Source organism: Panthera leo, chromosome E1, assembly GCF_018350215.1.
Source record: "Panthera leo isolate Ple1 chromosome E1, P.leo_Ple1_pat1.1, whole genome shotgun sequence".
NCBI lineage: Eukaryota > Metazoa > Chordata > Mammalia > Carnivora > Felidae > Panthera > Panthera leo.
The window spans coordinates 15,473,439-15,490,408 of NC_056692.1; the positions used below are offsets into that span (position 1 = coordinate 15,473,439).

General features: G+C 53.2%; 1 protein-coding gene across 1 annotated transcript in view; it reads right to left on the reverse strand.

The window, feature by feature from the left end:
* Window positions 1-16,970, reverse strand: part of RPH3AL (rabphilin 3A like (without C2 domains)) — a 135,721-nt gene that overhangs the window by 85,675 nt on the left and 33,076 nt on the right. Inside the window, 2 exon segments of the mRNA XM_042914393.1 lie at window positions 453-596; window positions 5,995-6,106. Of these exon segments, the coding sequence (XP_042770327.1) occupies window positions 453-596; window positions 5,995-6,106 (256 nt within the window).

Genomic DNA, 16,970 nt, shown 5'->3' on the forward strand with positions numbered 1-16,970 from the left:
AAAATTTTTTTTAATAAAGAGGAAAAGATTGAGGCTCAGAAATATAAAGTCACTTTCCACGAGAGTTATACAGTTCCTAACAGGTGGAGCCCAGAACCAAACACCTAGGCCTCTCTCTCATGGCAACCCTACATTCTCCCCTGAGGTGATCAGGCTCTGCCTGGGACCAAGGGGGAGCAGACTGCACAGAAGCTGCCTCTACCTACGCGCCCTCCAGAGAGCACTTCTGCTCACATGTGCCTGGGCTCACGTGTCCAGAGAGCACTTCTTACAGAGGGGCCTTCTGAGGCTTTGCTGGGCTGGGTTATGCATCTATATCCCGGGGGCACTGGGGCAGAGCAGACTCACTCTGCATGGTGACAGCCAGCACGAGGACCCAGAGTGTTGATCTGACACTGAATGCCTCTGCTTCCCTCTCCTGGATCCCGTCCCAGCTCAGAAGCGGCCCTTACCCAATTCTCTGCTGCTCCAGGACGTCCAGCCGCTCTGCTCTCTGGATCACCTGCAGGATGGCCTCCACCTCGGCGGGGCTGAGGCACTGGTTCTTCCTCTGCTTCTCCGTCTGATAGGTGTGCACAGACCAGCCCGTCTGCAGCCTGGAGAGAGAACACAGCCGGCCTTGAGGCCACCACAGTGCAACCCCAGGCAGCCCTGCCAGGTCACGAAGCCCCCCTGGAAACAGTCTGGGGACGGCCCAGGAGCCGTGTGTCAGGAGGAAGGATTCAGGGAACAGGGCAGACGCTTTGAAAGCTGGCTCTGACACCTGCCAGCCACTGGGTCCCGCACAGACGGCAGTGCTGGCTTAGCACCGTGGGAGGCAGGAGCACGGAGTGTGGCCTCCGGACGGATGGAGAAAGGCCACGGCCACGGCATGTGAGGCTTCCGAGGGAGGAACACGGAAGATCATCGAGACTGAGATCTGAGGCGTATAAGTGAAACGGAACTTGACCACGGGATAGGAAAGAGTGGCAATTAGGTTAAAAACAAACCCTGAAGAGAAAAGGAGATGCACACAGCAGTTTGAAAACTAGAGGGTTCGAGGGCAGGAGGGTAACACAGCAGTGTACCAGGAGAGGCGGCGAGGGCAGGCCGGGTGGTGGGGCAGAGCTGGGGCACAGCCGGGGGACCCTAGAGTCTCCACGGCCATGGGCTGCGAGAGCGCCGCCTCCTGAAGCTGTGACCAGGGGCTGAGGGCAAGAATTCACACCCGTCCCATCTTTCTGGATGGAAAGGGAGTGGCGGCAGCAGACCGAGCCCCAAGTCTCTGCCCAGGGTCCCAGCGTCTCTGAGACATTCTGAGCCAAGTGCTGGGGACACAGAGACAGGCAAGATGGCAAGTGGCCACCTCGAAGAACTGTAACGTGCTTGGGGACACCGATGCCCAGTCAGTTACACCAGTATTTACTTAATGAAAACCAAGAAGAGCTATGCAGTCAGCACATATTTGTTGGGTGTCCACTGGGGCTCGTTAGGTGTTAGGGATGTGCTGCTGGGTGGGACATGCAGGCGGGCATTAGGAGGACGTATAAATAAGAGAACTAACCTAGTCGGGCTATGTTCTGGAAGGGCTTCCCTAAAGAAGTGACAGCAGGGGTGCCTGGGTGGCTCAGTCGGTTAAGCATTCGACTCTCGGTTTCAGCTCAGGTCACGATCTCACAATTCATGGGTTCGAGCCCTGCACAGGGCTCGGCAATGGCAGCGCGGAGCCTGCTTGCAATTCTCTCTCCCTCCTCTCTCTCTCTCTCTACCCTTCCCCCACTCTGCCCCCCACCCCCCGTCTCTCCCTCTCTCCCTCTTCCTCCCCCCACACTCACTCTCAAAACAAACACACTTAAAAAAAAAAGAAGTGACAGCAGGCAAGAGTCTTAGATGCAGGACACAGAGAAGGAGGGTGAGGATATAGACGCCTTCCGGGTGGTTCCCTGACACAAGGTGGACACCGGTGGTCTCATATCACTGCCCCACTCAGGCTGCTACAACCAACAGTTCTTGCACGGTGGGCACAGTGAGTGTCAGGAGGGCGAAAGAGCGCGTCCTCCCTCCGCAAGTAGAGCAGGCTGGTTAAGGTGAAGGACTCAGACTGGAGTCTGCTGGTTTTTACCTTCTGGCTCCCTCCCTTCCCAGCGGTGAGAATGCAGGCAGCTGTTCACAGCCGGATCTCCCGATCTGCCTCTATAAAGGGCGCCATGCAGATTAAACGAGGCAGGGTAGACAGGGCGCTCTGCATACAGCAGATGCCCAATTGCTTAATCAGTGGTGGTTACTGATGATTACTATAATCACCACGGGTAGGACCATCAGGAATGGCTTGACCAAAGAGGCAGGGCTTGTGCAGGATGAACGGGCGCTTCCCCAAACGGAAAGAGGGGGACGGCGTTCAGGCAGAGGACCCATGCGTGCAAAGGCTCAAAGACATAAAATAAAACAATATGCTGTACTGAGGGTCTCCAGACTTCTAGACTGCTTATGTCTCCAATTCAAAAAGAAGCACAGCCCTAGACCAACACTTTCTCAAGCTGTCCTCACGGGGCTGGGGGAAGCGAACAATAGGAAAGGGGCAGGACTGGGGGGCAGAGGAAGGGAGTCCAGTCCTTGGAGTGGGCAAGGGCACGCACCCGCCTTTCCTCTGTGCACTGGGCAGACTCAGGCCCTGAAAGGCAACACTCTCTCACCCCAACCTGCAGGCTTTCTCCACCTGAGCATTTCAAGGACTCAAGTGACTGGCCAGTCAAGTCACTGTCAAGTGACAGGCCTCCCACCGCATGGGAAAAAGAAAAGCCAAGCAACACAGAAGCGGGAGGGCACAGCACCAGCAACTGCCATCCATCCTGGCGGGTGCAAATCCTACCCAGCTAGCTCTGGGCCTGGCTCCGCCCAGGGCACGGCAGACCTCTTCGCGCCGGACCCTCCTGCCATTCTATAAGGCAGTCTCCCCATTTCTCAGTGGAGTAAAGAGACCGAGTGTAGTTAGATAGCTTTCTAAAGGCAAGTCAGAGGTGCCCGAGTGGCTCAGTCGGTTAAGCCTCCGACTCTTGATTTCAGCTCAGGTCATGATCTCACAGTTTGTGAGTTTGAGCCCCGCATCAGGCTCTGCGCTGACAGCCTGCAGCCTGCTTGGGATTCTCTCTTTCTCCCTCTCTCTGCCCCTCCCCTACTTGTGCACGCACACACACGTGCACGCACACACACGTGCATGCACACACACACACACACACACACTCTCTCTCTCTCAAAATAAATACATAAACATTAAAATAATAATAATAAAATACACCATAAAGGTGATCAGAGGTTGGTTGGCCTCCAGATCCAAGGAGCCCATGGCCAGCCGCTGCTGACAGCCCCCTGCCAGGCTTCCCTAGGGCATCCTTCAGGCCTCCATTTCTGCCTCCATCTGGTCACCTACCAAGCCCTGACAAGCTGTTCTCTCAATCAACCTCCTCCCTGGGCCCCTGCCTCTGTCCAGTCAGGATGCAGCTCGTGCCTATGGCCCTGGCTGCCTCTGAGTATCTTGTTCCCCGGAATGGCCCTCCACACCACCAAAGGTGGCCAACTCGTGGCTGCCAGATAATAGGCATGGTTGTAAGCCCCGAGGAAGACTCTTCAGTGGCGACCAGCGCCCATCTGTACATCCCCCCCATACGGTGGCCTCAGCTCTCGGCTGGCCTGGCCTCACACGGTGCACCAACAACTGTTCCTAGTTCCTTGCGTTCTAGGCTGCACGCTGTGTCCAGGCCTTTGCTCACACTGTGCCCTCCACCTGCAGCGCCTGCCCCTCTCCCTAAACCCCCTTTTCCACTGGGTCGCTCCTATTCTTTTTAAAGTCTTCTTTTATTTTTTATTTTTTAATGTTTATTTAATTTTGAGAAAGACGGTGGGGGAGGGGCAGAGAGGGAGGGAGACAGAGGATCCAAAGTAGGCTCCATGCTAATAGCAGAGAGCCTGACGTGGGGCTCAAACTCACAACCTGTGAGATCATGACCTGAACCAAAGTCGGATGCTTAACCAACTGAACCACCCAGGTGCCTCAAGACTTCTTTTAGATGCATGGTGAAGATTCGCTCCAAGGTGGGTCAAGAGTCCATTCTCAGAGTTCCCAGAAGGCCCAGGCATAGCTCCATCACAGGGCTTAAACATTACCTCAAGGCCGGGTGGGAGACCCTCTGTCTCCCCGTCCAGAATGTGAGTCTAGGGGACCAGCCCTGCCCCATCTGGCCCCTGAACACTTCCCCAACTTCCTTTCCCCCCTTTTAGCACCTCACTCTGCATTCAAGCCACAGTGGCCTCCTATCAGGCCCTCTACATGGCATGTTCCTTCTACCTCAGGGCCTTTGCTCATGCTATTCCTTCTGCCTAGAAGCTCCTTCCCCCTATTTCCATCTAACATGTACCCCTCCTCCAGGACTCAAATTAAACATCACCATTCTCAGGGAAGCCTCTCCAAATCCCTGGATTAAGTTAGCACCTGCCTTCTTCACCCCACTGCCTGCTTCCACTGTCAAAGTAGCTACACATGGGTAATTTCATGTATAATGTTCACCTCTCCCTATCAGTGCCTTAAGACCAAGCACCATATTGGTCTTGTTCACTGCTGTGCAACCAGTGCCTGGCACCTGGTAGGGGTTAGAAAATGTCTGATGTCTCAGGACAGACCTGAGCTGATGCCCGGGTGGTAACTTCCCCGGGCCTCCCAGAGGAACCGTCAGGGCACAGTGCCCAGTTGCAGGATTTGTGGTATTCTTCTTTACGGAGCCTGGCATTACAAGGAGCCTGGTATTACAAGGCAGCACACCCTGGGGAGGAGATAAAAGCATTTGCTCTTCTAAAAGACGCTACAACAGCTTCTGGCTGCTGCTGAGCACAAGACAAGGTCAGGGAAAACTCAAAGAAATGCCAGAGGGGTCATCAGGGGTCACACCAGGCCCTGGTACAAGAGCACAGCTCTCTTCATATGCTGCCAAGGAGGACACATCGTCTTGCCTGGCATCGAAGCAGAGAGGGACAGGGGCTGGCTTCATCCCGGGTCTCTCCCCTGTGGGGGGGCTGTGCAGGGGCTGAAAGGAGCTGAGCCACCCCAGTGAGAGGGACAAATTAACTACTGCACGGAGATTCCTGCAAATCATGCAGGGCTCCACTCTTCTCGGGCGTTTTGGATTAATTTTTCTATCCCTCTTTGATGTTTCAGCTCTGTCTCCCTGCAGGCCTGTAACATCTAATTGCAAATTTCTTGAACTTGGTCCCGTTGGGGAAATGCCGGCTCCCATAACTGACACTGTTTGACAGATCGAAGGGGCATTCTTGGGCTTATCAGGCACTGGGGACCGCAAAATCCTCAGATGGATAGGGAAGACTGGAAGGCAGGACAGGCATCCGGGAGCCTCTGGTCTCCAGCCACAAGGGGACATTGAGGAGAGATGGCCCAATCTAACTGGATCTGAGGGATCACCAGGCTGAGGGTAACAGGAAAACTGGGGCTCTCAGGGGATAAACCAGCATCAGAGAGGCCCTGTTAAGGGCAGGGAGGAGACCGGGGATGCCTTGAGGCTGGCTGTGTGTTTCAGCCTGGGCAGGGAGGTGACGGGGGCAGGGGCTCAGGGACTGAAGGCTCAGTGACAGGGGGATTTATATTCTTAACCGAGAAGGCAGAGGAAGCAGTTTGACACCCGCACTCCCAGCCTGCTGTGATAGAAAGAACACAGGCATGGGAGTCAGGGGAGCCTGGGTGCGGGTCCCAGGCCTGCCACTCACAAGGTGAGTGCCTTGGGCAAGGAGCCCAGCCTCGTTTTCCTCATCCAAGAAATGAGGGTAAGTCCGACGTGGCAGTTAAATGAGTGAATGGCTGTTAAGTGCCCAGCTCGGGCCTGGTGTGCCTTAGTCACGCACTTGTCTCCAAACTTCTCTTTCTGGGTCCCCGATAATGAGTCTTGTCCAAAAATGGAGGGAAGCAGGGTTGGAGGAGGAAGGGAAGGCCTGGCGGGGCCTTGGGGGACTCACTTGGCTCGCAGGGCAAGCTGCCGATCATTGGGGCAAACCCACTGGTCGTTCCCGCTGCCGAAGATGGTGTCGGCCATGGCCTGGAGTGCCCAGCCGGGGCAGGGAGTCACATCTGAGATGAGAAGAGGGAAAGACAAGGAGCGTGTCATCAGCTGGGGGGGAGATGGCGCACCAAGCGCTGGCACTTCCGGCGCGTCCCCGTGCCAGGCCACCTGCGGACGCATCGCCCACAGAATCCCTTCTCCGGCTAAATACCGTTCCCTCAAAGCTCCTCTTTCTCCTAATTCTGGGAGGGATAACTACGTGGCTCATGGAGCTAAGTGATAAGATTGGACATGACTGGCCGGACATCCTGGGTTAGAAGCAGAAAAGGGAGGAGAGGCACATCTCAGTAATCTTCAACTTGGCTGGCAGGCCCTGAGGGCATTTGACTCCCGCCCCTCCCAAGTACAGCCCCTACTGGACTGAGCACAGTGCCTAGCAGGAGGGTCTGGGGCCAGGGGGGCACACAGCCAGATAGCCCGGGCAAGCTTTACACCACCCCCAAACCTGGGGGTCCCATCGCAGCAGCCCAAGGCCCATGGGTGCAGTGAAAGTTGGCCACCCTCACGGGCTCTGCTCCCCACCACGTTCTGCTGACCATCACAGTGCTCCCCAGAGCAGGAAGGAGGGCAGAGAGCAGCGGCTGCAGCCGGACTGCCATCCTGCACAACTGTAGGGGGCACGGTCCACCAGGACTACAATGACAACGGCAACCTCGGGCATCCTGCAGGGAGGCACCCTGGCTCCAGAACTTCCTGGTGGTTTAACTGGTGCAGCCCAACTTAGCTACCTTTCTCCTTGCCACCAAGGATAGACCAGCTCCTTGATTATCTAGCATGAGGATTATCTAGCTCATGTATTCTGAAGGGTGTGTGTGTGTGTGTGTGTGTGTGTGTGTGTGTGTGTGTGTGTGTGTTGAGGGGAGGGAATGGAAAAGAGAGTAACTCAATCCCAGAGCAAAGATGAGGGATTGCACTGAGTTATCCACACCCCCCTGAGCCAATCCCATCTAGACCAGTAGATCTCAAACATAGGAATCTTTCATACTCCTAAAAATTACTGAGGTTGGGGGCGCCTGGGTGGCTCAGTCGGTTGGGTGTCTGACTCTTGATCTCGGCTCAGGTCATGATCTCACGGTTCATGAGATGGAGCCCCACACGGGGCTCTGTGCTAACAGCAAGGAGCCTGCTTGGGATTCTGTCTCCCTCGCTCTCTGCCCCTCCCCCACTCATGCTCATTCTCTCCCTCTCTCTCAAAATTAATAAGCATTTTTAAAAAAAAGTTACTGAGGTTGGAAATTAGTCTAGCAGTGCTTTCAATGTTAAACAGAGTTACCATGTGACCCAGAAACTCCTTCGAGGTATATACCCAAGAGAACTGAACATATATGTCCATACAAAACCTTTTATATGGGTGTTCATAGCAGCATTATTCACAACAGCCAAAAAGAGGGAACAATTTAAATGTCCACCAACTGAGAAATGGATAAAATATGCCATATCCATGCACACTGGAATATTATTTGGCCATAAAAGAATAAAGTACTGACACAGGCTATAACACGGCTGAACCCTGGAAGCATTATCCTAAGTTTCAAGAGTCAGTCACAAAAGACCACATATTGTACGATTCCATTTACAAGAAATGTCCAGAACAGGCAAATCCAGAGAGGCAAAAAGTAGATTCATGGCTGTCAGGGTCTGGAGTGCGGGTGGCCAGAGGAGAATGAGGAGTTTCTACTACTCAGTTCAGGGTTTCTTTTGGGGGGTCATGAAAATGTTCTGGAATTAGGTCACGATGATGGTTGCACAACTTTGAGAGTAAACTAAAACCAATGAATTGTAACCTTCAAGAGTGTGAATTTTATGGTATAGGAACTATACCTCATTAAACTCATAAAAAATTCTTTCCAATGGCAAATGATGTGAGCTTTATCTCTTCATATTTACATTAGAAATTAAAACTAAAAAAATTTTTCATTGTAATTCATCAAAAAACAATAAACCCATTAGATGTTCACATATTTTATGTATGTATGTACGTATGTATGTGTGTGTGTTTATATTTAGGGGCGCCTGGATGGCTCAGTGAGTTAAGCATCTGACTTCAGCTCAGGTCATGATCTCACGGTCCATGAGTTCGAGCCCCGCCTCAGGCTCTGTGCTGACAGCTCGAAGCCTGGAGCCTGCTTCGGATTCTGTGTCTCCCTCTCTGCCCCTCCCGTTTGTGCTCTGTCGCTCGCTCTCTCTTTCTCTTGCTCTCAAACATGTTACCTTTCTTTTTGAGAGAGAGAGCACGAGAGGGGGAAGTGTAGAGGGAGGGGGACAAGGGATCCAAAGCAGGCACTGCACTGACAGCAGAGAGCCCAATGTGGGGCTCTAATTCACAAACTATGAGATCATGACCTGAGCCAAAGTCAGCCACTCAACCAACTGAGCCACCCAGGCTCCTTCTCTATATTTTATTTAAAAATATATTTTTTCAGAACAATTAGTGAGAATGGTATTGCTTTACATTTTAAAAAATCTGCAGGTGTGCCTGGGTGGCTTGGTCGGTTAAGCGTCCAGCTTCGGCACAGGTCATGGTCTCGTGGTCTCATGGTTTGTGGGTTCAAGCCCCACGTCGGGCTCTGTGCTGACAGCTCAGAGGCTGAAGCCTGCTTCGGATTCTGTGTCTCCCTCCCTCTCTCTGTCCCTCCCCCGCTCGTGATGTGTCTCTCTCTCTCAAAAATAAATGTGAAAAAAATTTTTAAATAAAAATAAAAATCTGTGTAATATTTGGTTTAACAAAAGTCAGCTGGGTGTTCATATCCGATTTTTTTGTTCAATCTTTTGTAATTATGTGGTTTTGTTAAACTGTAGGAAGGATATCCAGATCCTCACAGATATGTACTACATGTGGAAAAGGGAGGAATATCTTAATCTATGTACCTACCTACCTATCTGTTTAGTAGGCTTCATGTCCAGCACAAAGCCCAAGGTAGGGCTTGAACTCACGACCCTGAGATCAAGACCTGAACCGAGATCAAGAGTCGGATGCTCAACCTACTGAGGCACCCAGGCGTCCCAAGGGAGGAGTACTTCAATAGTCTTCCTAGATAATTGTGGATACTCTTTCATACTGTACCAGAACTCAACAGATGGTAGTTTCCTAAAGATTAGTTTCAATTGTGGCTTCTGGAACCGCATTAATGAACTTTTCATTTTCAGTACATTTGTGAGAGAACAGGATGCAGTATCTTATTACTATCGGGAAAACAGTTTTGACCTTGTGAATTTCCTGAAAGGTACGGGGATCCCCAGGGATCCTTGGATCATGGTTTGAGAACTACTGTTCCAGACCAATGTCACCGATTTCTATGATGACCAGCAGGGGGCAGCGGGTGGACTGTAGCTAACTGACCCACATAGAGACCAGGCCCATGACCTAGAATGCAGTGGTCTCCCTATCCCACGCAGCACATCCAAGTACCTGTGTTCCACTGTGGGCCACCTGGGGAGAGAGACCTGAGCACCTCCAGACCCTAACGGGACCCCATGGCCAGGCCCAGCACTGGGAGGCCACCATCACCAAAGTCCTCCTCAAATCGAAAGCCTTGATCTTCTCCCAAATGAGGCGAATATATGATCCAGGAAAACACAGACAGGGTCAAGATGACACTCATCAAATAAGTATAAACCAGTGTCCCACCTCCGGCCTTCAGTGCTCTATGGTTTGTTGTTTTTTTGAAATTTCTGTTATCTTGTGATTAGCACAATCACACTGCCACGTGGGTGTGAAAAGCATTACCCTGTTCCAAGTAAACATTTAGAACATACTACAATTCATTAGCCTGCTCATTATTTTTTTTAAAAAATACTTTGAGGGGATGCCTGGGTGGCTCAGTCGGTTAAGCGTTCCACTTCAGCTCAGGTCATGATCTCACGGTTTGGGAGTTTGAGCCCCACACTGGGCTCCTTGCTGGAGGTGTACCTGTAGCACTTGTAGAGTGCTGTAGAGTACCTGTAGTACTCTGTAGAGCTTGCTTGGGATTCTCTCTCTCTCTTCCTCTCTCTCTGCTCCTCCCCTGCTTGCTCGAGCTCGTTCTCTCTCTCTCTCTGTCTCTCTCAAAATAAATAAATACGAACTTTAAAAAAAAAATACTTTGGGAGCTGCAAGAAATGGAAACGATGGGGGTCTCCCTGACCCAGAGGGACCGGACTGTGTCTGGGCAAACAGGGTGTCGAGGAGCCACCGCTCCTGCCACAGCCTGCAGGGGGCGCCACGTCCCCGGCCACTGCTCCCAGGGCTGGAGGGTCCTGAGCCTCTCCTTCCGCTCTACCACAGACACCCCCACAGAAGCGGGGGCACACGAGGGGTGACCCCCAGAGGGGGTGGAGCCAGCCAGGGAACCTCAGGGTGGCTATTCCATCTTCTGGACCAAAACTGTGTGGAGCTGGGCAGGGGGAGGTGAGGAGAAGGAAGGGGTCCCAGGCTCTCACGTGCCCACCTTCACCTCCTTTAGTGGTGGGGACAGGTGGGGACAACCCAGGAGAAGACCGCAGAGGTCAAGATTTCAACAACAGTTCCTCACAGGCTGAAATCAGCCTTTAGGGGATGAAGCCCTTTTGTCTCCTGTGGGTCACTCCCTAGGGGTGCCAGAGTTTGGGGATCACTTGCAAGAGAGCCCCAAGCTAACATTTCTCTCTCCTCTGACCCGTCTGAGTTCTGTTCCTCTTCTTTTTTTTTTTTTTTTTTCCTGTTTTTTGGTTTTTTACTCTTCTCTTCTTTTCAAAACTTTGGCAGAAATAACTCTGCCGTCGCCACAGGTACTGTTCTGTTCTCCCTAAATCTAATCAGGACAGAAGAGAAACAAGAGAGGTTAAGAGAAAAGGTCACACAGCTAACTGCGCTGGTCTACTAACCCTTACTTCAATGTTAATTTCTCTGCACTGGGTCACCTTCTGCCGTAGGGCGGAGGGAAGCGTTTTGGGTGGTGAGGAAGGGGGAAAGAAGACTCAGCTGGACAGAAACGCCCAGTCAAAGTCTGGCTTTTATGCACACGTCCTGAAAGCCCGGGAACAAGTCAGTTGTCTTCTTTGGGCCCGTTTTCTCAGAGGAACCCGAAGGGGCGGAGACAGGCTGGAGGGACTGCCCTGGGCAATTCCGACACCTGAGTCCACCCTGCCGAGTTGCGGGAGGGAGGCACAGGTGGCAGATGGGGGACTGGAGAAGGGTCCTGGGGCAGGAGGCGGGTGGCTGCTCCAACCTGGGAGGTGGGAACTGAGCCCCACCCCAGCCTAGTCCCTGAGAGGGTGGGGCAGGAGAAGGAAGGCATTCCCCTGTCCCCCACCCCTGTCACTGTGCTCAGGAGGCTTCAGGGAAGATGAGCGGATGGCACCTTCGAGGCCCTGGGGTTGTGAACGCTGGCCGGCAGGGTCTTAGACGGTGCCAAGTTTGCGGCCGGGCTTGTCCACAGGGGTGTCTCCGAGGGAGAACTGGGGCTTCTGCCCAGGCTGCAACCCACATCTCGCAAGGCACAGCTGTCCCTCGTCTACAAAGAGCAACCTTGGGACAGATGCTGAGAGAGGAAGGGCAGCTCGAGGAGCCACATTTTAGGAAACTGCCAACAGAGCCAGCTCAGGCTTTCCAAATCTCTTCAGTCTGAGCCAGCTGCCGGCTCCCTCGCATCACCAGCCAACCCCTGTCCCCGGCTTCCCGAACGCTCTTCATCCAGGGGGCTCCTCTGCCAAGCTGCGTGCTCACCACCAGCCAGCACGCACCGCCTGGGTTCTGCTCCCCTCCAGCAGGGGCTCCAGGAGGAGGCCCCTCCCAAAGCCCATGCCCTCTTAAGAGCTGGGTCCTTAAGGCTTCCGAGGAGCACTACCATGTGAGTTGAACGCATTAACAAGTGCCAATCTGTCCCGGCCAAAAATCAACTGATGGAACCGAACAGGGCCTTACAGAAGGCCAGTGAAAAGGCAGGAAATGCAAACCACACACACTGGAGGGAAAAGCGAGACTCCGGCCTAGAGGGAAGCAAGGTGGCAGGGTCCGCGGAGAGAGGGCTGCATGGACCCCTGGCCTGCTCTTGAACAAGCAGAGAATAGGTGGCCGGGGCCAGGCCTCCCTCTGAAGTCCTTCCAGCCGTGAGGGGGAAGAGCCTGAAGGAGAGGCGTATGTGGTGTGCGCGTGTGTGTGTGTGTGTGTGTGTGTGTGCACGAGCGTGTGTGTCCTGCTGAGAAGGGAGACTGGTCCTGGGGGAGGTGGGCGTCAGGTCTGGGAACCCAGGCTCCCATTTTACTGACAACACACTCCCCCCTCCTTCCCCACAGGCCTGTGCCCTCGTCCCCTCTCTGTCCCCGGGGCCCAGCACAGGGCCTACCACAAAGCCGGCGCTCAACTGATTTCCTCAGAGAGACGGCCGTTCCCAGACAAGGAGAGATTCAGACAACAAGGCAGAGTAGCTCAGGGCAGCCCGTGCTCTGCGACTTGTTCGCTCACAAAACAGTTTGTTCCTCGGGACTCCCCGCTGGGTAGTCAGCACCCAGTGGCTCCGACGGCTGAGCCACCTCCCCACTTAACCCAGAGGCCAGTGTGCCACAGGGCCCCCGCTGGGACACTGGGCCTCCAGGTGCTGCCTCCATCCTGGACTCAGGGGACCCTTCGGGGGACAGGGAACAGGGAACAGGAAATGCATTTCCTCAGAAAATTCCACAGGGTGGGGGGCGCCTCGGTGGCTCAGCAGGTTGAGCATCCGACAACTTCAGCTCAGGTCATGATCTCACAGCTCGTGGGTTCGAGCCCCACATCAGGCTCTGTGCCAACAGCCCAGAGCCTGGAGCCTGCTTCGGATTCCGTCTGTCTGTCTGTCTCTCTCTCTCTCTCTCTCTGCCCCTCCCCCGCTCACACTCTCTCAAAAATAAATGAACATTAAAAAAATGATCTTCCTTTCTTTAAAAAAAGAAGAAAGAAAGAAAGAAAAGTCCATGGGGAAGGAGGTTCATAAGCCCCAGGCAACTTTCTGAGGCAGATCTGTGAAAACAAACTCGTTTTTACAGAGAGTTCCAATTGTCTCTCCCTAAAGTCCAAAGCTTGTCACTCTGGGTGTTAGTCACTGTCGACCGTCTCCACTGGACAAGCCACAATGCAACCGCAGTCGCCTTCTGGACACTGCAGAATACAGGACAGAAACCAGCCTGCACTCACTCATCACCCACCCCAGATGAATACTCTTGACATCTCAGTGTAAGGCCTCCCGATTTTGTTCCGGATATTTCTGTAGAAATTCCAAATAAAATTGGGTTCTTGCTACACATCCTGTTTGCTGTTTTCTTATCACATGGTACTTTCTCACATTATTAAAATGCCTCAAAAAACCATGATTTTTAATTGTAACTTAGCATTCTGGATATATTTTGTCATTTTCCTCTTTGGGAGCACACAGATGACTTGCAGTTTTGTTCTATTATATTTATATTCAACACCAAAATGCGTATCTGTGAGATAAACCTCCGTGCCTGTCTCTGATTATTTCGTTAGGATCGATTCCTTTTGTTCTCTCACAGTGGCTGTTTGGAAGCAGCGTCCTGCTCTTGCTGGTGACTTGTGTTTGCCTTTGCACGTGGTGTGCAAAGGGGAAAGTATACTTTTGGCTAATATATTCTTGAGACAACTTTTACTGTTCACAGCCGCTCAAAGCTGTCAGTTGCAGGCCTCAGCCTGCTCTCTCCGAGGTGCTTCTAGAATGGTTCACCACTTTTCGTAGTGACAGAGTTGCATCTCTTTCCCATCGGTCTCATGTGGATTTTGGATTTTCGGTCCCAGAAGGCAGATGAAAGAACCTGTCTGGAAATCTCCAATAAGCTGGTTTTATAATGCACACAGCCAGGGGTGCCTGGGTGGCTCAGTCGGTTAAGCATCTGACTTCGGCTCAGGTCATGGTCTCACGGCTCATGAGTTGGAGCCCCACATCAGGCTCTGTGCTCGGAGCCTAGAGCCTAGAGCCTACTTCAGATTCTGTGTCTCCCTCTCTCTCTGCCCCTCCCCTGCTTGTTCTCTCCCTCTCTCTCTCAAAAATAAACATTAACAACAAAAAATGTATAACACGTACAGCCCTCTAATCACTAAAAAAGGCCTCTGCTCCACAAACATTCGCATCCACTTGAAAGAAGCCTTAAAGGGCTTCGTGTGCTCAGAATCCAGTGAACACAGAGCCCTGAGTGACCCGGGTACTCATGTAACACCGCCCCCCCTCCAGCCAATGTTCTCCTCCGAAAAGGGGCGGGGGGCTCCAACTCCACCACAGCCTCCTGGTGAGGAGGAAATGAAAGGGCACTGCCGTGAACTCCACACAGCAGCACGAATCGTCACTAATCCAAGAAAACACTGCTGTCGGACCCCCGTCCCTCCAAACTCACACGTGCTTTAACACAGTACTGGGAAATGCTGCGGCTGCAGCTGTCTCCGAGAGGGCGGGGGCGGGGAGGTACAAAGCAACCTGCCCTTTGAGAAGGATTACACACACCCACGGGGTCCTCTGCTCTGCCTGCCAGGGCCAGGGTGGGGACACAGGCACCTGCCCTATTACCAAAGCTAATCACCTTTCCCTGGGGTGGTTATGTCTCCCACCTTTAGACCCTGGCATTTTCCACCTCCTTGATTTTGTTTCAGGGAGCATCCACTGATACAGCTGGGACGATGACCATCCCCCCCGCCCCCCCCCCCCAGTGCCCCCGGGTGTGCTGTGGATAGACAGCCTCATGGGAGAGAAGAAATGATACCGAGAGAACAGTGGGAACGGAGCCGGCAGAATGGAAGGGCTGAAAGAAACCACAGGGTCTAGGAGGGGACACCTCGTGCAAAGGCAAGCACAAGTCGCCAGCAAGAGCAGGACGCTGCTTCCAAACAGCCACCAAGAGAGAACAAAAGAACGTGTGCGCGAGGCGTAGGAGGTTTTCTCTGAGTTGCTGAACCAGGATGAATGAAATGCAAGGTCTAGCCAAGAGCCCTGGCTGACCCATGGACTCAGGAACAATAAATAAATGTAAACCACCAAGTTTGGAGGTGCTTGTTACGCAGCATCATCGTGACAAATATATAACTGATACAAATGCTATCTGGTAAATAAAATCCCAACCCTGACCTCAGTATCCAGCCCAACCCCCTCCCAGAGCTGTTTAGAGTTTGGTTTTCAAACTTGTGAGCAGTGGAAAGGCTAAAAGACCAGATGAGGAAGGCAAACTGGAGCCACAAGAGGCAAACAAGACCGCTCTGCTCCCCACCCACATGTCAGAGTAAGGAGAGGGGACTGGGGAGGGGCCTAGAGCCTTGGCAGGCAGCCTGTGCAGGGCTGGAAAAGAGGCCTCATCCCGGTGCCAAATCTGAGCCGACACGGAGAGTGCTGAACTGGGCAGGATTCAGGGCCTGCATTCAGCCTCTGGAGGACAGACGGCTGTGATCCTTTCCTCATGCCTGGCCTGGGCGGGCGGGAAGAGTGCCTGTACACCCTCTACTGCCCAGTCTGCCATCCCAAGACAGCTAGCTGTGATGGGCCAGGGTGGCAGGTGAGTAGACGAGGGTCTAAAGGAGGAAGGAAAAGCAGGGATAAATAGCAAAAAATACTTGCCACCAAGCTGGCGCCTCCCGAGGTCTCCAAGGCACCGTATAAGAGCCCTCAGTTCTACACCCAGGTATTAATATTCCAGGGAACCCTTAGCAACAGGCCCTGACATCTGTTCTGTTACCATGATACGGGAAACATGCTAATAGCAAGATAAGGTGAGCTGAGACATCCGCATTTCCTCCACCTGTCACGCCACACCGGAGGATGAAAGATCCAGACAGGAAGCCTCGAAGGCCTGTCTGAAACCAGAAGGAACCTCTCTATGGTGTCTTGGGCTAATTAAGCATGAGGCAGGGCTCGAGGGTTTGGGAGATGAGACAGGACCCCTGAGGAAGCTACTGCCTGACAAACGTCCCTAGAACTCACCCTGTCAGCAGGCATCCTGCCAGATCTGCTTCCTTGAGGGACTCTTCCCTCCCCTGCCTATTCAGTCCTCTTCCTCTCTTGCTCAGGCTGTGGCAAAACCTTCCCAGTTGGCCTTGGGACCTCCTGGGGCCCACTTCACACCCTTCACTTGCAGCCAGAGAGGTCGTCCTTAAAGCTTAGGTCAGGCCCTGTGATTCCCTTGCTCAAAAACCTTAAATGGCCCCCCCACTGCCAAAGGAAAAGACCAAGGCCACACTCGAGGTCATCCATGATCTGACCCTAACTACCCTACCAGCCTCACCTGCCACCACAACCCTCCACAAAACTCATGCTCTAGTCACTGGGCACCTGGACACATTCTGGCTGCTCACCTCTGTCTCCAGAACTTCTCACATGAAACATCGTTCCTGCACGTTGCCTGCCTGCAGAGGCCCAGTAACCACCTCCTCTGGGAATTCTCTAACTCCTCCCCACCTAGCTCCTGTTCAGAATCCACCCCTCCCTCCCTCCCCACAGCATTTCATTCCCCTTTGTATCCTGGGAGGGGGAGGGTCTTTACCTCTGTTACCCGTATGAAGGCCACAGCCCCCAGGATGTGCCTCCGTGTCCCTGGGCTAGCATGGTGCTCTGAGCATGGCGGGTGTCATTGCACCTTTATGGACCTAATACTAACCTTCAAGAGTTTACCACGGCCCATGGAATAATGCCCAGCCTCCCTGGCCTGGAACTGAAGGCCCCACATTGCGACCTCGGGCTTCCTTAACCACACGCAGGCCCACCCACCGCACAGGCCTCACCTGCCCTGCCTCTGGCCCACTCTGCAAAGTGGTTTCCACCAACTAGAATGGTAGGAAACCTAGAAAGGACCCCAACTCTTGAGGAGTGGTCAACTCAACAAGAGCACACCCAGGCACAACGTCACAGTCAACATCACAAATGACAAATGACCGGGGCGCCTGGGGGG